Consider the following 23,184-nt stretch of genomic DNA (forward strand, 5'->3'; position numbering starts at 1 on the left):
CAATAGTACATGTCTTCACACAATCAAACACATTGACATATGTAGTACCTCTGTGGACTAGCTTTAGCTCAGAGCACCCGCAATGATAAAGTAAGATGCTCTCTATAAAATATGTACATCTCAGCAATAGACTAGATTAATAGTAAACTACCTCAATAGTATGTCTACATTGGTATCTATAGCTCTCTAATGCATTGCCTCGTTTTTCTCTATAGACTATCTCCAAGTTAGTAGATAGCTTTGCTCTCTCTCTTTATTTAATATCTTCCAAGTAGGAAAATATGCTGACATAGATCTCTTGTAGAGAGCCTATAGATAACCATTGCGGGTGCCCTTAGAAAAACCGAAATCTTGAACCGCCCCACTCCATGTAGCAAGGGGTTGTTTGATTTACAACTAAATTTGCCACATCTAATCTTAAGGCAAGCCACACTTTTTGATAGATAGTGTTTGGTTTCTGCCACAATTTTACTTTACCTAACTCCTAGCTACTTGGCATACATGTCATATACTCTATGGTACTCTTTTTTTTTTTTTTGCCTAACTTTGTCTAAGCTTAGTTTGTCATTTTGTTTGCCATAAAAGTTTGGCAAGATAAAACTTAGCCACCTTGGCAAAAAAAAATGTGACAAATTTAGTTGCCAGCCAAACAAGCCCTAAGGCTCTATTCTTTCCTTATTAGGGGCAATTGTAAATTTACCATAGCTTTGAATCGTTATTGCAAGATTGTCATTAGAAAATTGCAAAAACACCGCTAGAATTGTCATTTGAGTGGCATCCTTGTAAAATTGAAAAAACTAGTGGAAAATTTACAAATGCCCCTTTTTATTGAGATGAGAATTTTATCTCGATTTTCATTAGCACATATTTTAAACAGCTAAACGTTATATTTTGTGTTAAAATTTCTTATATATAATTGTTTTAAAATAATAGATAAATTCATTTTTTCAACTTTGAAACGATTAAAACCTAATTAATCATCCTCTAATGGTTTTTTCATTTTACACGCTCGTACTTAATCTTCATTTTCATTAAACTCAAACGAATTATTCTAACTAATCTTAAAAATTAAATATCCTAGTTATAAGCTGTCCCCTCCATAGTTAGTACTATAAGTTATGAGTTATAAGTTATAGGATTGAGATTCTCTACAGTCAAATGCACGGTGCTTTTGTCACTGACATGTGGACTCAGGGATTATTGGGTCCACATGTTAACAAAGTCACGTGATTTTGATTACAGAGGATCCTGAATTCCTGATCCTGAGTTTTGAGCAGTTGAGCACTCATGTTCAGACAGAGAATTTAACCGAATTCAGACAGAGAATGAATGATGATTGATGGGTCATGGCACAAGGACGCTAAACCGAAGTTCAGGTGTGGGAACGAAACGTGCAGGCTTGTTGCACCTCATTTCCCTTCCTTCACAAACCTCAGCACAAAACCGAACGAAGCCAAAGGCACCGCGTATATCTGCTGGACTCTGGAATCCAGCACACTTCACCGGTTGCGTGCAAGCCTCACTCCAATCCAAATATCCAATGACACCAACACCATCAATCCTCAAATGCTCATTCTCTATATAAAAACCAAACCCAAGAACTCCTCCAAATCGACTAGCTAGCAGTGCCTCTCTAGTCTAGAATAAGAAAATCTCATTCTCTCTTGGATTGCAAGCTACAGTGTCTGCTCGGTGCAGTCACAGAGCTAGTAGCAATGGTCGACATGGCGGAGGCGGCGGCGTCCATGTCGCCGGAGCTCGCCGCGGCGCTGGCGAAGGTGGCCGTGTTCGCGGTCGTGCAGGCGCTGGTGTACCTCATCCTGCGCAAGTCGTCGGGCGTCTTCTCCCCGGACAGGACGGCGGCGGCGGGGTCGAGGTCCCTCAGCTTCCGGCCGATGCGGAGCATGAGCGTCCGCCGCTTCCTGGCGGCGCTCTCCGACGTCCCCGTCGGCGTCACGGAGGACGGTGGCTCGCCGGCGCCGGCGCCGGCGCCGCCGCATCGCGGGCCTGCAGACCTTGCCGAGTAGTTCATTGTTCAGTGGTTTCAGCTAATTAATGACAGTAGTATACTCGTAATGCATTTGTTCATGGCTATTGTGAAGAAGGAATCATTTAACATTAGATATACTTAGTAAGTTAGTATGTGCTGTTTGTGAATTATTATGATATAGTTTGGCTTTGTACACATTAATAAATCTTTTATTTTACTGTCCATCCAACAGTTAGACGTATGGTATACTCGTGTTTTACAGATCAATCAATTAAACTGGATCATTCAGAGACTGATTAAAATACGTAGTAGTACTACCTGACTATATCAACTGAGAATATTCAGTACAAAGTTTTCAAGTCTACATGTATAAAGCATCTGAACCCGAATACCCCCGTATGCAAATCTGGAAACAGAAAATCACACAATAGTGAAGCATTTTGTTCAATTTGGACGCTGCTATCCACTAATATTGTCTTCTTTTATGCGCCATCGTAAAAAGATAAATCGCATGTAAATAGTAATGTAAAATGTTTGAATGTATACTGTTTGGACCATGAATTTGTCTTCTTTTTCTCCACATGTAAATCAAATTTTGAGTTGATTTTTTATGGTACTATATATGTTACAGTATTCTCGGAATCTTTTCATATTTTATTGTGATTTTTTATGCACTTTTAAAACAGGTAGCACGGTAGCTCATGAGATTATCTCGTATGTGTGAGGCCCAAACTAAGTAAACTTTAATTTTCTCTACTTTCCTTGCTATAGTTGTTGGGAATAAGTTCACTTTGGATCCCTCACGTTGAGAGCGAGTTTGAAAAACAGTTGAACCGTAATACTAAATATAATAAGTCCCTAATATTATAAAACTGAATTAAATGAGGTCCGACATTATAGCACCCAGTTTTGTCTGACATGACGCTTTGACTATAGTCAGCAACTCAGGCACTCACGACTTAGCCTAACTTGGTGTGGGGCTATGCTGAGTCTTTACTTCTCTCCTTCCCTCTTCCCTCTCCCTCTCTTGTTTGTACATCTCCCTGTGATGGAGCAAGGGCGGTTGCCCAAAGCAGTGTAGCGGTGAGGAGAGTGGTGTTGAGGTGGGGGAGAGCGAAACCACTGATGCCGTTCACGAGGAGGCGGAACATATGTTGTGGTTGTGAAGAAAGTGCATGAGGATGGCGCAAGTGAGCTCACTGGAGGCGATGTCGAAGTCGTGGGAAGCCGATGTGGGTGCGGTGGTAGATGTAGAGGTCATGCGGAGCAATATCCCAAGGGTAGCATGACTCGCTAGGTCATGCAAAGATGTCGATGACTTGATAGAGAGGGCTGCGACTCGGGCCCCAAGGTGATGGGTGTTGGCGGTGGGAGCTACAGGTGGTTGGTGAGGAAGAGGGGGTGGAGAGGCTGACGAGGATGTGGATGGAATTGAGATGGAGAGAGCACATGGTAACGATGCAGCAAGCAGATGCGCTAGACAGAGGGGAAACAAGAGAGCTCGAGAGCCGAGCGCTAGCTTGATGCTCGAAGCTCTAGAGGTTGGCAGTGACTTGGATTGGGCTCCTGGTGGCAGCGAACACCCTTCTCCTTGCCAGCTTCTCTCCTGTCGATCGCGATCCTTCTCCCTGCCTTCTAGCCAACTTCTCTCCCGTCGGCCATAGCCCTTCCCCCGCCACTTGCCGCACACCACCCTTCTTCCCGCCAGTTCCTCTCCCATCGGCCGTGGTCCTTCTCCCTGCCGCCCACAGTGCATCACCCTTCTTCTCGCCGGTTGATCTCCCCACCGCTCGCTGTGCGCCATCCCTTCTGCCTACCAATTCCTCTCCCGTCGGCCGCCGCCTCATCCTTCTCCCCATCAGCCATTTCCCTGGAAAGGATAGGGGAGGGAGAGAGAGAGAGAGAGAGAGATGAGGAAGAAAATGCTGACCACTGACATGTAGGTCAGCGTGGGTCTTGCTGTTGACTCAGCCATGTTGACCATAGTCAACTCGTCACGTTAGTTATAACTAGGCACAATACTGTCCTAGAAGGCTAGAACCTCGGATAATCTAGTTTTGTATGTTGAGAGACACGACGTGATCCAAACTCGACGTCAATATTAGGGATCAAAAGTGAACTTATTCCTGGTAGGTAGCTCCTAATGGGCCGTGAAGCCCCTATTCAAGCCCGATCTGGCTTAACGGATACACACACACACCCCTTACGTAAACCTGCAACAGCAAAGGATTGGAACCGGAAAAGAAAGATGCCATTTGCGTACATGTATACGCATAACGAACACATGCCACACACACACACACACTGGCACACTCCATACCCCTCCCGTAACGATCGAAAAGCAGTTGGAGATGGCGAGAGTAATTGCGCAATTGCGCAATGCGTATATATGGTCCCCCGGCGCCGGCATCACCCGAACGTGCCGTCCATCCATATATACCACCACCGCTGCCAAAAGGTCAACACCCCACTAAAGTAAACACCACTGCCACCAGGACGCGAGAGTGACACGGACACTTCCACAGACACGGCCGTCTCCCGGTCTCGTCTCTCGCCCACGTTTCTCGTCCATCCCGACAACGAGAGCCGATCGATCCATCGCGCGCGCGCAGCGGAAACCGGCAGTATCGCTCGAACGACGTACGGCTCGCACACCGCGCCCTGCACCGACGCGCCGCGAGACGCGAGAAGCCAAACCCGGTGGAGTCCAGCGCGCGGGCGGCACCGGTGGCGAGCGGGCAAATGCGCTGCAGATGCCGCGTTCGGGCTGGGGGTCCCCCGTGCCGTGTGCCTCACCATTTTTTTCGGTGATCTGAGCCCGAGGGAGGGGTGGGGTCCGTACGTCCGGGTACTAGCTCGCCTATTGGCCTCAAAAGCTGTAAGTTGGCGAGCTCTGTTTACTCACCTGTGGCCCCCTCGGCTGATGGCACATAGTGGGCACGCTACGGCGCCTGCGAAAATTCGGTGATCTCTCGGTAGGCTCCTCGCAACTGGCATCTGGAATTAACTCCAAGTACTACTTATTACTACCTCTGCCCAATAGTTGTATTTTTAGGATTTAAATTTGTTTCAAAATAATTATCACAATAACATACTAATGGTTTCATTAATCACTTCTCGTTCAAATTTCTTCCTATTTTACTGTCATTTACCCTTCCACTCTTACATACATATCATTTAATAAGGGGTATCATAATCTTTTTTCTTAAATTTTAATATATGCTAAACAACCTGAGTATAGGATGGAGGTAGTACTTATTTAGTGGACAAGTATTTATTCAGATTAATAGTTAGAAATAGCTTTTTTGCGAAACGAGAGGCAATCAATCATTAGTTTGGAAAAAAACAATTAATCCCTCCGTTTTAAGTTATAAGATGTTTTTGTCTTTGGTTAAAGTCAAACTACTTTAAATTTGACTAAGTTTATTGAAAAATATAATAATATATACATTACCAAATTAGGTTTATTAAATTAATAATTAAATATATTTTTATAGTAAATTTATCTTGGGTCAAAAATAATACTATTTTTTTCTATAAACTTAAATTTGTGTCTGCATTGTGCGTTCCAAGTAACTAGCTTGTCTTTTGTCTCGCAAGATTCTTCCATCTTTTGCTCATCGTCGGTGGGAGATCGATCGACCGATCGATCACCAGCATTTCTCGCTTTAAAGCCATGGATGGATGGATCGATCACAGATCAGAGATCACCAGGCCATGGTGCAGTGCAGCACAGCTCCATGATCGATCACATGAGCCCATTATATAGAGCTCCCACACATATGCCTCCTTTTATGCCTACGCTCATGTCGTCGCATGGCATTAAGCAATTAGTTGGGGAGCTTTGCTCGTTTTGCTTTAACCTTTTTTACAATGCTAGTAGTACCATACTTGCAAAGCCACCATTAAAGCGCCATGCCCTTGCCTTGCTTCAAACGTACTCCATGGATCTGCATCTTTAGTGTAGTAGTGATAATAGTACAAAACTCTTTTCCCTTGGGATGCTAAATTCATCATGATTATGTCCTTTTCTTTCGTCGGATGAATCATGCTTAACCTTGTGAAATTTGTAGGATCAAATCACAAGAACTAAGCCAATCAGAGGGGGGTGAATGGTTGGTATACCCAAAAACCGAAAACTTTTAGTGGAAATAAAAGTTACCCTCAATTTCGATGAAGATCGGTCTTATCGGAGTAGATTAGCCGGTCTGACCGAAGCGTAGCCGCCGGTCTGACCGGTGTTGATCTTCCGGTTGGACCGCCCTGGAATCCTTGCCGCGCCTGATGTCGCCGCCGGTCTGACCGCCTCGCTCCCGCCGGTCTGACCGCCGATGAGTTACCGGTTAGACTGCCGAAACCCGGTAAACACAAATCGAAGAACTCTTAAAGTAGATGACAACTTTATTGATTCTCTCTGTGTTTACAAAGTGCACCAACAGCACTCCTTACAAAAATTTCTACTAAACTCGAAACCCTAACTCAAAACTCAACTCAATTGCTCTCAAAAGCGATACCGGGAAGCCTCACGCTCCCCCTCTATTTATACATGAGGTAGGCAGCCTAAAGCCACGAACCAAACTCATATTAAGAGTCCTAAACACCTTAGGAAACCCTCTAGTACAAGAAAGAAACTTTACATAGCCAATCGTACCAAATTTAGACTCCTTCCAAATTCGACTCCGCATCCCATACGCACACAATACCTCCATCGTATGCCATATGGAATCTCCATCAACCACGTGCATCAACTCTAGCCTAAGTATCCCGCATGATCTCTGACCACCACGGACGTCGTCTTATCCCCAAGCCGACTCCCGGTCCATCACCGCAAATACTCTCCCGAGGCATCGAGTCACCTACACATGAAATAAACAAAGAAACCATATTCCGAGACCAAGCTATCTCCAACTTGACTGATTAGTAGCAAACAACAGTATTACATACGTATAGCATCCATCTAGAAACCATAATCATGAAATAATCATGGATATCCAAACAAACAACCCGAAACCTAAACCGACACAGCGTCGGCCGGTCAAACCGCGGGCTGGCCGGTCCGACCGCTCGATCACCGCCGGTCTGACCGGCACACACTACCCGGTCTGACCGGTCACATAAAATAACGAACCTGCGATTCACCTGTAAATCCAATCATCTCCAAAACCACTTCGTGAACAAAACCAATAATCTCTAATACCCAATTATTCATCACAGAATAATAATCAAAAACACCTTTGATTTTATAATCTCCCCCTTGATGAACACATTGGCAAACCAATAAAAAATGTTTTGGTGTTTGGAAAAATAAAAACAAAAGTGATAAAAAGCACACTTCGTATAAACGTACACATCGTGCTCAAAAAAATCCAAAAGAAAACTTCTCCCCCTTTTTAAAAGAAAGAAATTCCCAATTGAACCATAAAACATGCTCTTCTTAACAACTCCGAAAATACACCTTGCTTCTCCAAAATTCCAAAAATTCCAAAACATTTTCACATTACTTCTCCCCCTTTTGACAATGATTTCATCAAGCATAGGAATTATGTTCATTAATGTAGACGAGCTTAGCATACATATAGCATATCATGTCATGTGTTGCAATAAAAATAAGATGAACCCATCTATAATATAGCAAGCATGCATTAAAGTATAACCATGAACCAAAGATTTTACAATTAAGCTTAAATCAACAATCAAAATTCATGATTTCATACAATTTATAATGCAACATCTTAACAAGCACATAGGTTGAAGAATAAACACTAAACACATATACCTATTGTATTTATCACTCTTTCTCAAATAACCTTTAGCACAAAATAACCAAGAGAATTCTTTTAATTTTTTCTTTTCTTGAGCCTTTTTGCTCATTTTTTTTTCTCTTTTATTCCAGGTACGTCCCTATCGTCAAGACTGTTTCCAGGGATTCGGCACCCATTATTTTGCTCACATCGAATATGTCCTTGTCGTCAAGACTGTTTCCAAGGATTCGGTATTCATTTTTTTTTTCATATTTTTTATTCTCTTTTTCACAATGAGCAATTAAAGATATTTGAGAAATAACAATTCAATAAAGAATATATAGAGAGCATTTATAAATCAAACCATATGCTAGCATCAACATTGTATATTTTCTTAATTCAAGTAGAATTTAAGTGTCATGTATCATCTCCCTTAAAAGCAAAATCTAAATCTCATGAAAAGACTAGAATACATACAAGCTATGCTAGAGACAAATAAACCTTCAAAGTATTGCTAGCATACACAAGAAAATACCATATGTATAAACAAAGCTCTCTTTTCTCAATTTTTTCATTGTCATATTATTGCTTGATAAAACCATGAGGTACAAACTCCCCCTCAAATTATGCCAAAAGGATGAATTATTCCCAATTCACCACGAAGAAAAGCAAAACGATTAATATCCAAAGGTTTAGTGAAAATATCAGCAAGTTGCAACTTTGTGTCCAAAAACTGCAATTCAACATCTCCCTTCTCAACATGATCCCTCGAAAAACGAAAACGAATATCAATGTGCTTTGTGCGTGAGTGTTGAACAGGATTCTTAGCAATGTTAATAGCACTAGTATTATCACAAAAGAGAGGTACTTTCTCAACTTTAAGACCATAATCTTTTAAAGTAGATAAAAGCCAAAGAATCTGTGAACAACAACTAGCAGCAGCAACATATTCAGATTCAGCAGTTGATTGAGCAACACTAGATTGTTTCCTAGAAGACCATGCAATCAATGATGTACCAAGAAAATGACATGTTCTACTAGTACTTTTCCTATCAATTCTACAACCACCAAAATCAGCATCGGAATATCCACTTAAGCATATAGAAGATGAAGTAGAATACAAAATTCCAAACTCAAGTGTATGATTCAAATACCTCATTATTCGCTTGACCGCTTGACAATGTGAAGCACGAGGAAAAGCTTGAAAGCGTGCACACAAACACACAACAAATTGTATGTCTGGCCTAGAAGCAGTTAGATACAACAAAGATCCAATCATACTTCTATATTCCTTCTATTCAACAGCTTCACCATCTTCATCAGGATCCAACACAGCTGTAGAACCAATTGGTGTTGAAATTGGCTTGCAATTCTCCATCTTAAACCGTGTCAAAAGATCCTTCGTGTACTTCGTTTGATGCACAAAAGTACCTTGAGGTGTTTGCTTAATTTGCAATCCCAAAAAGCACGATAACTCACCCATCATGCTCATCTCAAATTCCCTGCACATAGTCTCAGCAAAATCTACAACCAAAGCGTGAGTCGAACAACCAAAGATGATATCATCCACATAAATCTGAACAAAAAGTTAATTATCACCATGCTTAAGAACAAAAAGCGTTTTGTCAACCTTTCCCATTGTAAAACCTTTCTCAAGCAAAAAGTTCTTAAGCCTATCATACCATGCCCTAGGAGCTTGTTTCAAACCATACAAAGCTTTAGACAGTTTAAAAACATGGTTGGGAAAATCAGGATTTTCAAAACCTGGTGGTTGTTTGACATAAACTTCCTCCTATATAAAACCATTTAGAAAAGCACTTTTCACATCCATTTGATACAATTTAAAACCTTTTGAAGCAGCAAAAGCCAACAAAAGTCTAATTGCCTCAATTCTAGCAACAGGAGCAAAAGTTTCATTAAAATCCAAACCCTCCACCTGGGTAAAACCTTGAGCAACAAGTCTAGCTTTATTTCTCACTATCAAACCATCCTCATTTGTTTATTTTTGAAAACCCACTTGGTTCCAATAATATTATGTCCAGAAGGTGGTTCAACTAAAGTCCAAACTTTGTTTCTCTCAAAATTTTCAAGTTCTTCATGCATGGCGTTAATCCACGATTCATCAGTTAATGCATGTGACACATCTTTGGGTTCAAAAGAAGCAACAAATGCAGAATTTGCACAAACATCATGAGTCGTTACCTTAGACCTTGTAGTCCGCTCACCTATATTACCAATAATTTGTTCCGACGGATGTCGTCGTTGAATGTGCAAAGAAGCAGCAACTTCTGAAGTTGATCCACGTTCTGTATCAGTACTGGTCGAAGTAGTAATCTCTGGAGAACCATCTTGAACAGCATCAACAGAACCCTCAGTCGACGACCCTAGCCGGTTGGACCACACTTCCTGTGCCGGTCTGACCGGAGGTGTGCCGGCGGTCAGACCGGGCGCCCGGTCTGACCGGCCGAGCCGACCTCGTCGTCGTCGTTGTCGTCGCTCTCGTCTTCAAAAATACGACCATCCTCCCCCTGAACCTGTGACAGTGTACCTGCAATATCGGGTCTAGTTCCTGGACTAGCCTCATCAAAAGAAACTTCGCAAGTCTCAACGATTTTGTTAGTCTCCAAAATAAGTACACGATAGCCACGAGTATGTGCGGGGTAACCAAGAAAAAATCCATTGGTAGAATGTGCCTTAAACTTATCCAAATTTCCAGATTTCAAGACAAAGCACTTGCAACCAAAAACACGCAAATGTGAAACTTTGGGTTGATGTCCAAATCGAAGTTCATAAGAAGTTTTTCCAAGTTTTGATCTCAAGAAAACCCGATTTGAAATATAACAAGCAGTGTTAATCGCCTCAGCCCAAAATTTTCTTGGAGTTTTATATTTATCCAACATCGTTCTAGCCATCTCAACCAAAACACGGTTTTTCCTTTCAACAACACCGTTTTGTTGAGGAACGCAAGGAGAAGAAAATTCATATTCAAGACCTCTTTCATTCCAAAATTGTTCAAATGAAGCATTTTTAAACTCACCACAATTATCACTTCGAATTCTTTTCAAAGAACCAGAAAATTCAAGATCCAATCGAAAAAACAAACCATGAAAGTGTTGAAAAGCTTCGTCCTTAGTTGCCATAAAGAAAACCCAAGAATATCGAGAAAAATCGTCAACAATAACCAACACATACCACTTTCCTCCAATAGATTGCACTCTAACTGGACCAACAGTGTCCATATGTAATAGCTGTCCCGGTGCATCCGTCATCACAGAAACAATAGGAGTATGTGAAGAAGAAACCATCTTAGCATGACAACATGGTGTACAAACCAAATCAAGATCTTTCTTAAATTTAGGCAAACCACGAACAAGATTCAAACCACTTAACTTAGTGAGATGATCAAAACCAACATGTCCAAGTCTACGACGCCAAAACATCACATCTTTATCAAACTTAGCAACCAAACATGTTATCACAGGTGAAACATGATTTTCAAAATCAGCTTTAAATACTCTTCCATATCGAGAAATATTCAACACAGAATCACCACAAGAATCACAAACTTTACTTCCAGTTTTCTTAAAGTGAACCTCAAAATTTTCATCAACAATTTGTGAAACCGAAAGCAAATTGTACTTTAAGTCCTCAACCAAAGCTACATTCTTCAATTCAAATTTTTCATTTACCTTAACCAAACCGGTAGCGAGAACGGCACTTGTAGAAGCATCACCAAAGATAATCGATTCAGTCTTAGATGCCTTCTTGAGTGAGGAGAACCAATTTTTATCACCGGTTATGTGCCGCGAACAACCGGAATCCACGATGCACACGTTCTCCTTCCTTGCCACCAAAGCCTACACACAAGTAGAAGTCGAAGCCTCAGTCCTGGGAAAAACACCTTTGATTTTACAAAATTTTCAGAAATACTAACTAACTACGAAATGTGATTCATCAGCGATTTCTCCCTGAAACTGTATTATTAGTTGAGTAATTGCAAAACGTGAAGGGACATGTTCCTTTAATTAGTTATCTCAAGAGTCAAGACAATTCCTCAAAAGAAAAAAAAAAGAGTCAAGACACAATTAAGATCGAGTCTTTATTTCAAGACATAATTAAGATTGAGACACCTGAAAAAGATCCAATCTTTGGAAAGGAACCACTCACCAAAACACTGTACCGGGCCACACAAACAGTAACGGATCGGACCAGCGGTTTTTGTGATAAGAGTGCCTGCATGGGATCTGTCTAAGAAGACAATCTAATTACTCCTATTATAATTAATTAAGCGCTAGCTGAATCATGAGCTGAGCTTTGGATGGTGCAGCTGCGGTGCATGTGATTAGCAAAGAATGTTCTAGACAGTATTCGTTTCAAAAAAATGTTCTAGACAGTAGGTTATTAAGTACTAGTTATCCGTATTTTAATGCATACCGCCGGTGACTTTTTAATAAACGTTTGACCTTTTGTCTTATTTAAAAAATTATATAATTATAATTTATTTTATTGTGATTTGATTTATCATCAAATATTCTTTAAGTATGATATAAGTATTTTTATATTTGTATAAAATTTTTAAATAAAACGAGTGGTCAAATATTGATTAAAAAGTCAACGATGTCATACATTAAAATACGGAGGGAGTATATTGTATGACAGGATTAACAAATCGATCGGCTTTCGTAAAAAAAATGGTCGGTTTCTGAGAAACCGTCGGTGGTCAGTTTTCGAAAACCAATTAATTTAGTAGCTAGCTTTCGTACGTCGGTGATCAAAATTTATCAGTTTTTATAGGTTTTCGTGCAGTTCTGGTAAACTATTGAAGAGCGGCGGTTTCAATTTAAAAACGAAAAGGTAAGATATGCCAGACCCAAAGAGGGGTATTGTGTTGCACTGTTGCTTTAGATCCTAATTACTAGGAGACCAACACTAATTAATTGCTACAGAATAGTACGTATACTTTAGTCATAATTACTACTTACTCCATTCTAAATTGATCTATATATTTTATAGGTACACCAAGACCAAGAAAAACTAATAACTCTCTCATACCATATTTACTCTAGCAACAAACTCGATGCATGCACTATCTCCACTATTTTCTAGCCAATAGCAAATCAAGATATTGCATGTGGGTTATAAATACTTATGTGCATGGATGCATGTATCAATGTTTATTTACTCCAGTACACAAATAACGAATATACTTAATAAATAAACACAAATATGTAGATTATTTAGGAATAATCTAAATAAACTATATGTAGATTAATTTAAAATGGAGGGAGTACTGAATAGTAGGAGTAACAGTAGGAGTACAACTTTAGTCTTGGCTCTTGGTTACATCCATGGGTCATGTTAATTATCAGGCCGTACATTAGCAAGGGTGTTAATTTTGGTACGTACTGTAGTGGCAAGCATGCATGCGAGTAGTAGAAATCTGCCGAATTGCTCCACCGAATTGAAAGAGTGGAGTTTCTGTATATAGCAATTATACAGTGGATTCAACCGTGCGCCCACTTTAAATCTGAGTGAGTTCGTACCTAATTGCGTCAATTTTCTCCTTTGCAATACTATCTTTATTCCGTGCACGTTCTTTTCATCTCTGCGCTTCTAGACAGCAATCTAGCTAATTCCCTTTTTTTTATGTATGGATTTGTCTCAGAATTACTCTCTCCATTCACATTTACTCGTCGCTTTTAACCTATAGCATGCATATTTAGGCAATAATTTGCTTGGATATATGAATGGCCATGCTATACCCTTCAAAACTAACCAGAACATCCCAAACCCACCAAATATGTGACGGATAAAACAGTAAGGAGAAAATTGATAGGGTAAACTGGGTAAAATATATATTGGGGACAAGTATTTGTGGGTGGATAATGGTCCAAAAGTGACCGAGTAAACACGAATGGAGGAAGCTACCTTTATAATATGTGTTATTTCGGTGTAACTATTTAATTATTTAATATTATCTATGTTCACAGATACTTGTAATTTTAATTTTAGGTCATCAAGCAATATTTTGCCAATATTTTTCTTTTTAAAAAATCAAATTATGCAGCATCGAACTTATAGCATTAGGTCTAAAATCGATTTTTTTTACTAAGTATATATATATCCTACTTTCAGAGCTAATGATCGCTTAAAATAATAATTATATTTTATATATGTTTAATCAAAACTGATAAATATTTATGAACAGAAGAAGAGTAGACAAATTTGTCTCCGAGAAAACTTGGGTTGTGTGCCGGTAGGCTGTGTTCATTTTGAGATTTATAACATTTTACGTATAATGGAGCAACGGATTAATACATGGTTAATTAAGTATTAAAAAACTTGAAAATAATTAATATGATTTTCTATTGCAATTTTTTATGTTATGTTTAAAAGAAACACGTCATTTAGCAGATTATAAATTGGGAAAGTGTAATATATAACACAATTTAACCTTAATACTAATATCGCTTTCTAAATATTAAATTACTCCGTACGCTTGTGGACCAGGTCTCCCAAAGTCCAGCCTACACCGACTTCAGCCTTCTTCGGCAGAGGACTTGGCAAAGCAATGTCGCGGACTCGCTTGTACACGGCCCGGTGTAGATTCCAATTTTTTTTTAACAAACTTCTAACTTTTCTGTCACATTGAACTTTTCTACACACATAAACTTTTAATTTTTCCGTCACATCGTTTCGATTTCTTCAAACTTTCAATTTTGATGTGAAACTAAACACAACCCAAACCTCTCTGGCTCTCTCGCTAAGAATTGCTTTGTCTATAAGCGTTCGAGGTACATTTCACATGACATGGCGTGTAAGGGTGTGTTTGAGGAGAAGAAGATTGAGGAGATTGGGAAGATACGTAAAACGAGGTGAGCCATTAACTCATGATTAATTGAGTATTAACTATTTTAAATTTCAAAAATGGATTAATATGATTTTTTAAAGTAACTTTCATATAGAAGTTTTTTGCAAAAAACACACCGTTTAGTAGTTTGGGAAGCGTGCACGCGGAAAACGATGTGCATTCTCACTCCCTATCACCCAAACGAACGCAGCCTAAGACCACAATTAGCAGCAAACATAGTTTGCAAAGTGCAAATACAAACGGATTCTGGCCTGCTTAGGTTGGTGATTGGATTTGTACCTTGTAAAATTGTTTTAATTTGTTTCCATAGTTTGCAAGGTTCTTTTATTTTTCGTTGGGACAATTCTTCCCTTGGTAGTACATGTTGCATAACACCAAGTAGTCGAAATCCACACCTAAATTTATCCAGGTGCTTTAGGGTTGAAAGTGATAAACAAAAATATTTTAAGCTTTTCATAAAACCAGGTTTGGTACGATTTATGTAGCCACTTTAATTTTTTAACACAAACGTTTGTGTTTGTTGCAAAATTAATTCAGTGCTGGTAGCATGGTGCCATAGTCGTGGGTCCATGTTGCATCCACTATGATTTAAAATCTGATGCCTAAGCTTTTCTACGCATGAGCGATTGCACTATCTATAGGTTTTGTTGAGATTAGAGATTTATCAGTAGTCTCTATCTTAAGCATGTGTAAGAGGAAATATCTGTGTGTGTACAAGTGTGGTATATGTGAGCTTAGGTGTCTTTAGTATAATCGGGAAAAAAAATCATTCGTGAAAAATCTCGATGTTACCACATTTGATTCCAATAAGATAGTGAAAAAAAAAACCTAACTTGTCAGCAATATGATTACTCCTATATATGTCCATGCATACGTATCACGTATGTACATCATGGCATCACGCATGTCGGCATGTGTGCTTCTTCTTTTGTTATTCATCATGTCCGCTACACCTATAAAACTTCTTTCTCTTTTTTTTCTAGTTACGTCCTCCCTAGTTATAATCTTGTAATTATTTTTTTTCTATATCGTTATGAATTTCGCACTATCGTTAAAATAAATGAAGCTAAATGTGGTCGATCTCCTGATAGTCTGCTGCAAACCGCGAGGAAGACGTACGTGCTAACGATATGTTTGGCGTATGACACACAGCCACATTCAATTCATCAGTTAGGTTATCGTCGGCCGGCCTACAGCTCGCGCCTCGCGGCACGCCGGCACGCGGTCTCGAGTCCCGTGGCCCCGTGACAATCCCCCCCGGTATTGCCGCTCCACATGTCAGCGATTCAGTGGCGCCTCCCGCAATTTGATGCGGCTGCGGCACAGGCACCACAAAACACGAGGGATAGCACGTCCGCCGTCGGTGCGGACCGGCCGGGCAAAAATAACGTGACGGCTGGCCAGCTTTCTCAGGGGCCGGTTCCAATGTTTGCCGCAGCATCCGGGGCTGGGCTATGCCTGGAGTTTACCTAATCATTTAGGGTGGGGTTTACCGTTACCTCATGATTCGGCGGTTATCGCGAGACCGTGGTTTCAAAATTTTAAAAGGTTACTGCACGATAACCGTGCGGTTTTGTAAACCCTGGCTATAATTGTGAGTAAAGTCACCGAGTAGATGAACAAACAAGGACAATATCTAGCAGAAATATGAAATTCATTTCGTTGGATCTAAACATTGTTTATCTTATTAAGAGTAAAAGTTTTACTTTCAGATTTAACTAGGAGTATGTCCATTCGTGAATCCAGTAATAGTTTTTAGGTTTCAACTACCCAAATGGTTTGCATTACATTTTTTTTCCAAGGACCAAACCATAGGTCCCTATTAGTTACCCCTTCCATCCCCAATGTAATGATGTATTAATAGCTCCTTTTTCACGGCCAATAACATTATAACTTGATTATAATTATTATTTTTCTTTTGTAATCTATTGTTTGATTAATTATTGCTAGTTCAAAGTTTTGGATGTTAGATTTTTTCTAAAACTATGAATATATTATATTTTGGTATTGAGGAAGGTGATGTAATTTGGAGAACGTATTTTGTGCATGCAAACTTCGCGTATACATATCGTGCACAACTCAGACGTGTACGCGTAGGTTATATGTGTTGAATTATACCTTCTTAAGAAAGTATACTTTTAACCTTGCAGTTTATAAGCAGGTAGAATTATAACTTCTATTAAAAAAAGCTACTCTATCCGTTTTATATTATAAGTCATTTGACATTTTCCTTAGTCAAAGTTCTATAGGTTTGACTAAATTTATAGAAAAAATTAGCAATACCTACGACACTAAATTAGTGTCATTAAATTTAACATCAAATATATTTTTGATATAAAGTTTATTTTGTATTGAAAATGTTACTATATTTTGCTACAAATATGATCAAATTCTAAGAAGTTTGACTAAGAAAAAAAGTTAAATGACTTATAATATGATACAGAGGGAGTATATAATTGACTTTTGGCATGATTATCTTATTGTTCAAAAATACCGAAGTCAGAAAATGCCTATGTTTAAGGTCAAACCAGACAATAAAATTCCCATCAACTAACAGCAAAAAAGTAGTCAAACAAGAAAAAATATTTTTGGTGCTGTGGTCTCCTATTTTATTCCTTACCAAAGTGTTAAATACTCCTTTGAACATCCTTGACTCGTTGAATAAAAAGATTCAGATGCAACTGCAAGTTACTGGCTGAACCCCCATGCAAAATCTAAACAAATTTAGCGGCTGATTAGTTAAATTCCCCCCCTCTCTTAAATTTCTAAACCCACACACATCCACCCACCCACCACCTTCTCCTCCCCCCCCCCCCCCCCCCCCCTTCCACTTCTACTACGGAAGCCATCTCCTCCTCCGCCGCTCGCCGTCGCCGTCGCCGGCGACCTCCACCACCGCCTCCCCGACTGTACAGCCTCCGCCGCCAGGCCGTGAGACGGGCCTAAGCCCGTTCGCGCGGGGCGGGATGAAGGGCCTGTGGAAGCAGAGCGGCCTGGCGGGCATGGCGTGCGCCGCGGACGTCGGCGCGGCGGGCGCGGGGCGGCGCGCGAGGCTCGCGGTGTACGTGCTCGCCGTGGCCTTCGCGGCATTCACCTCGTACGTGGCCGTCTCCTCCTCCTCGCCGCCCCCCGCCGGGGAGAGCGCATCGTGGTTCGGCGGGGTGTACGCGTCCACGGCGCCGTACCGCGCGCAGGTCTCGGGGTTCTTCTCGTCCATCTTCCCCACCGGCTCCTCCACCCCCTCGCCGGAGCAGCAGCCGCCGCCGCCGCGCCGCGGCGAGGGAGGCGGCCAGGTGAGTAGCCATGGGATCGATGAGCACGCGCGGGTGCGGAGCGGCGCAGCGCACAGCGTCCCTGTCGATCCAGCTGCGTCTACCAAGCATTCGGGAAGTGGAGGTGGAGGTGGTGCGGCAAGCAACAATGGCGGTGGTGGGAGTGCGCCTCCGCCCGGCAATTTGGCAGGAAGTGGCACTCCACCTGCAAAGGGAAGCGGCGGCGACGGCGGCGGCGCTCCGGCGAATAATTCCACAAGTGGCGGCGCCCCGGGGAACAGCGCGGTGGAGCAGAGTAGCCCGGCCGGAGATGGGGGTGGATCCCCATCCACAGCCAGTAGTTCTGCCGGAAAATCATCCTCCGCGAACACCGGCGAGGAGAGTGTAGATAAGTCCAATAAGCAATCAGGAAGTGGAGGTGAAGCTCCCAGCAATGGCGATGCCGTTTCTGACAAGAAGAACAGCACGGCGAAGGCCGATACCGAAGTTGCTGTTAAAGCATCCAGTGATAATTCTACTGGAACTGGAAGTTCAGCAAAGGGTGAATCTAATGTTGGATCTAATAGCAGTGCAGGAAGTGGAAATGGTGTTGCAAGTAGTGTTTCTTCTGCTGCTGTGAATAGCACTGCGGTAAAGACAGATGCAAAAGACGTAGTCGTTGCTACGAGTACTGATTCTGCCGGAAGTGTCTCAGATGTGAAGGCCGATTTGAGTAACAGATCAGATGCTCCGCCAGCGAGTGGAAGTGGACATTCCAACCATACATCAGATGTGACTGTTAGTCCGGCGAAGGGAAATGCTAAAGATGGCGGAGCTGATACAAATAAAGCGAGTGGGAGTGGACATTCCAACCATACATCAGATGTGACTGTTAGTCCGGCGAAGGGAAATGCTAAAGATGGCGGAGCTGATACAAATAAAGCGAGTGGGAATGTGGCTTCAACTAGTAATCAGACTGCTAGTACTGCAATGGTCGGAAAGAAAGCGGGTGGATCCCCAAGCAAGAATCAGACATCTGTAGCATCGACAAATTCGAAGAATCAGAACCAGACTAGTGCTGGAGTTGCTTCTGGTGGAAGTAGTGGTACAACAAGTAAGCAGGAGGAAACAACTTCGCAGGGTAGTGTTGGTTCATCTAAGGATCATCCTGCCCAAGCAATCAACTCAAAAACTAGCAACTACAGCGAAGTGCTGGTGAAGGGGAATGGATCATCAACAAAACAGGCATCACAAAAACAGCCTGATAAAAAGGTTGACTGGATCAAGGAGATGGCCAGCTGTGATATGTTCCATGGGAATTGGGTTCGGGATGAGTCGTACCCTCTCTACCCTGAGGGATCATGCCCTCACATTGATGAGCCCTTCGACTGTTATCTCAATGGCCGGCCAGATCGAGCCTACCAGAAGCTCCGGTGGCAACCTAGTAGCTGCAACATCCCGAGGTGAGGAAAAGTTACTAGAGCAGGCAATCAATTTTGGTGAATTTTTATTCCATCTTAGTGCATAACATGCCTAATTATATTCTTGTTATATTAGATTGAATCCAACTGATATGTTGGAGAGGCTGAGGGGGAAAAGACTGGTTTTCGTTGGTGATTCACTTAATAGGAACATGTGGGAATCCCTGGTCTGCATCTTAAGGAACTCCGTTAAGGATAAGAGGAAGGTTTTTGAGGCATCTGGTAGGCATGAGTTTAAGACTGAGGGCTCATACTCTTTCCTGTTCACGGTATGTATTTCCTAGCTTGGATTGATTCTGTTTTACTATACACTGCATCCATTTCAGAAATTGGAAGTGTTGTTTAATGCAAATTCTTGTCATTTAGGACTATAACTGCAGTGTGGAGTTTTTTCGCTCCCCTTTCCTAGTCCAAGAATGGGAGATGAAAGTGAGCAATGGAAAGAAAAAAGAAACTCTTAGGCTTGATATAGTCGAGCAATCATCACCAAAGTATAAGGATGCAGATTTTCTAATTTTCAATACTGGACACTGGTGGACACATGAGAAGACTTCTCTAGGGTAACTTATCTTGGTATCTTCACTGCTATTTGGGCTGGACAATCATCTCTATTTCATTCTTCTTGTTGAACATTAAAGATATGTTCTATGTGACACAGGAAGGATTACTATCAGGAAGGTAATCACGTGTATAGTGAGCTCAATGTTGTGGATGCCTTTCACAAAGCTCTTGTCACCTGGTCCAGGTGGATTGATGCCAATGTAGATCCCAAGAAAACCACTGTGTTGTTCAGAGGCTATTCAGCATCCCATTTCAGGTATATATCGCCTTTTTGTTTTGCGAAAATTTGACGAATCTCGGGTCTTGACTGAATTTTGTTGTGCTCTCAAATATGCAGTGGTGGGCAATGGAATTCAGGTGGTAGCTGTGACAAAGAGACAGAACCAATAAGAAATGAACAGTACCTGTCAACCTACCCACCAAAGATGAGCATTTTAGAGGATGTGATCCACAAGATGAAAACTCCAGTTGTTTACTTGAATATAACAAGGATGACTGACTATAGAAAGGATGCACATCCTTCAATCTATCGCAAACGGAACCTGACTGAGGACGAGAGAAGATCACCAGAGAGATACCAGGACTGCAGCCACTGGTGCCTTCCTGGAGTACCGGATTCCTGGAACGAGCTGCTTTATGCCCAACTTTTGATCAAACAGCATCAAATGCTCCAACAATAAAGGCAAGTATGGGGTTTTCTGGATGAGGGTGCTTGTAGTTGTATATGAACTGTTCGCCATGATAATAATCAACACGATTACCAAAAGTAAGGTCGATAGAGACCTAGGGATTTTGAAATCCCTATAGAGAGTAAAGCTGCCAGTTGATGAGATCTCTCAATACGCACACAAATTCTTGTGTTAGAGGCTTCTAGGACGTCATATTGTAAAGTTCATGTGTAGTTCTAATGAGTAATAGACAATAGTATAGATGCTATGATATAAAAATTATTCCTTTTTTGGCAGTTCCTGGCATTTATTTTGTATTTAAGGATATACAATATAATCTCATCTGTGACTTTATCATGAACCTCATGCTGCGTGACAACGAACAGCCCTAACATGCGAGGTACCACACTGCCACTTTACTTTGTGGATGGTTTTTCATTTGTGTGGTAAATAGCATGAGTTGGACAATATCCATTCGATGTATTTCGATTTTCGAATGTTAAATGTGGAAATGAGGTGAAACTGCTTATTGGATTGTAAAAACATGGTGATGCCCTAGCATTGACATCTTATGATGGAATTTTATTTTTGTCAAATCTGAAACATAGGATGAATCTTTGAGTATCTCATAAGCCTGCAATGGTGTGTCAACTGTCAACCAATCTGTTGGTGCTGGAGACAATTAGGCCCTTAGCGACCTCTTGAGTTTGCCGACATTTCTCTATAGTTAAGCTGTCCATGTGGGATCCAAAGGATTTGGTCCAGCTTTGCAGCTTTTGAGGATTGAAGAATGTAAAAGATGTTCTTACAACTGTTTGTTAGTCTTACTGCCCTGTTTGCATCAACCAGTTTTTTTATAGCAAATATGCAGGTGACTTTCTCATTTCCCCTCGTTGCATTCTGGAACTGCTAAGTTGTATTTGTGTATGCAGCAGCAGCAGCAGGTATAGCTCAGGTCTAGTTCTGCATTTCTCTACGCTATATATTGAGTGCCATATCGCAGATTGGAGTAGATGAGGATGGTGGCTATGCTGTTGGTTCTGTTGCGCGGTGCGCCCAAAGAGGCAGCGACGTTTCATCAACTCAGACATATCCTGAGCCAACCCGTCAGCTTGTGAGGAGGAATAAGTCTATCGTGCATCCCTCACCATAAAATCATCGTAAAATGAGTAGTATAATCCCTCCCCCATCTTCGAAAATCGATACAAACCGACTCCTTCAGTAATTTGGAAACAGTTTCTGTTAACGTGGTAAGTTGATCGAGGTTGACTTGCTAAGTAGTAGCTGCGATTCAATCAGGAAGCTACGGGGAGCACCAAATTGTTGGGCCGGAGAGTCCACGAGAGTGCCTTTTGGTAGTGCCCATCAAAGCCTTGTTCTCAGTCCTGTTGGTAATTTCCATTTCCTTTTTATTCTTTAACAGTGACACTTTCTTTTTCATTACATGAACATTCGCAGGCTCACGGTACTACATATCATAACATCACGAACTCAATATAACATATATAATTTGTTCAAAACATGATACTGATATAGCAAAAGTTGCTCAAAATATGATACAGAAATAGCAACATTTCCTCAAAATATAATAAGAATATAAAAATATGCTAAATTGTAGGGTGGTCTAAGGCCTACATGGAACACCCCATGAAGCCACCACTGCGTGTAAGTAATTGTCAGCACCAAGATTTAACATCCGTGGGGGTACGGTCATTCACCCAAAAATCCATCATTACTCTAATGCTTATCAATGAGTAGCCAATGTCGTTAGGGTTGTAATTTACTCATCTCTAAAGGAATTTCTAAGAGTAAAATGCACCGGTGGTATCACAACTTGCGAGGTGGGTGCATTTAGTCACTCATCTTGCAAAATGCTCAAACAAGTCACTCAACTTGCTTTGATGGTGTAAATGTTACCAAATACATTTTCACACGGATTGTTTGTTTTCAAATTGGAGTGCATATTGACATAACATAATGTATTTCTTACCAATGTGGGCAGGATGAGCATTAAAATTACAAATTAACATTTATATTTTCATGTATATGCTACTTCCCATGCTTTCAATGAACACGACTATATTGTACTTGGCAATCCATAACAAAATTCATCTTTAATTGGATTTTAGCTAGTACCGGTAGTATTGCACGTTGTATTATTATGGATCGTGTGACCATGTTTGCAAAACAAATTAACATAGCATATATCTTCATTGCGAACACTCCATACGACACATGTTTTATGTAATTTGCATCCCAAAATAAGATGTGTGACTTGTTAGAGCATTTTACAAAATGTGCGACTAAATTGCACCCACCTCACAAGTCAAGGTACTAACGGTGCATTTCACTCAATTTCTAAAACTTGGTCAATGAATAGTTGTGCCTATGACGCATGGACCAAAAAGATTTGATGTCCTAGCCTGTGTGGCGTGGGGAAACCAGGAAAATCATTTTTTTAGAAACAAAGTACAAATGTAGGTGCTCATAACTCACGCATACTCAACGCTACGAACACACACAAGCACACCCTACTCCTATAAGCATTTTCGAAAGGTTGTATTAGTATATTTTGATATTGACGAAGTCACCACGGGTGCTTTGCTATCGACTGGTACGTC

General features: G+C 41.1%; 2 protein-coding genes across 2 annotated transcripts; both read left to right on the forward strand.

Annotated features, from left to right (window-relative positions):
- The first annotated feature begins 1,571 nt into the window (after positions 1-1,571).
- LOC127777568 (uncharacterized) lies at positions 1,572-2,479 on the forward strand. The gene has a single exon (XM_052304173.1). The coding sequence runs from the start codon at positions 1,716-1,718 to the stop codon at positions 2,025-2,027; it is 312 nt and encodes a 103-aa protein (XP_052160133.1). The 5' UTR covers positions 1,572-1,715; the 3' UTR covers positions 2,028-2,479.
- Positions 2,480-17,432: 14,953 nt separating this feature from the next.
- LOC127777440 (protein trichome birefringence-like 1) lies at positions 17,433-21,718 on the forward strand. Its single transcript, XM_052304033.1, has 5 exons — positions 17,433-19,316; positions 19,411-19,603; positions 19,701-19,894; positions 19,993-20,151; positions 20,233-21,718. The coding sequence occupies exons 1-5, from the start codon at positions 17,569-17,571 to the stop codon at positions 20,573-20,575; spliced, it is 2,637 nt and encodes an 878-aa protein (XP_052159993.1). The 5' UTR covers positions 17,433-17,568; the 3' UTR covers positions 20,576-21,718.
- The last annotated feature ends 1,466 nt before the right edge of the window (positions 21,719-23,184 follow it).

Source organism: Oryza glaberrima, chromosome 6, assembly GCF_000147395.1.
Source record: "Oryza glaberrima chromosome 6, OglaRS2, whole genome shotgun sequence".
Taxonomy (NCBI): Eukaryota; Viridiplantae; Streptophyta; class Magnoliopsida; order Poales; family Poaceae; genus Oryza; species Oryza glaberrima.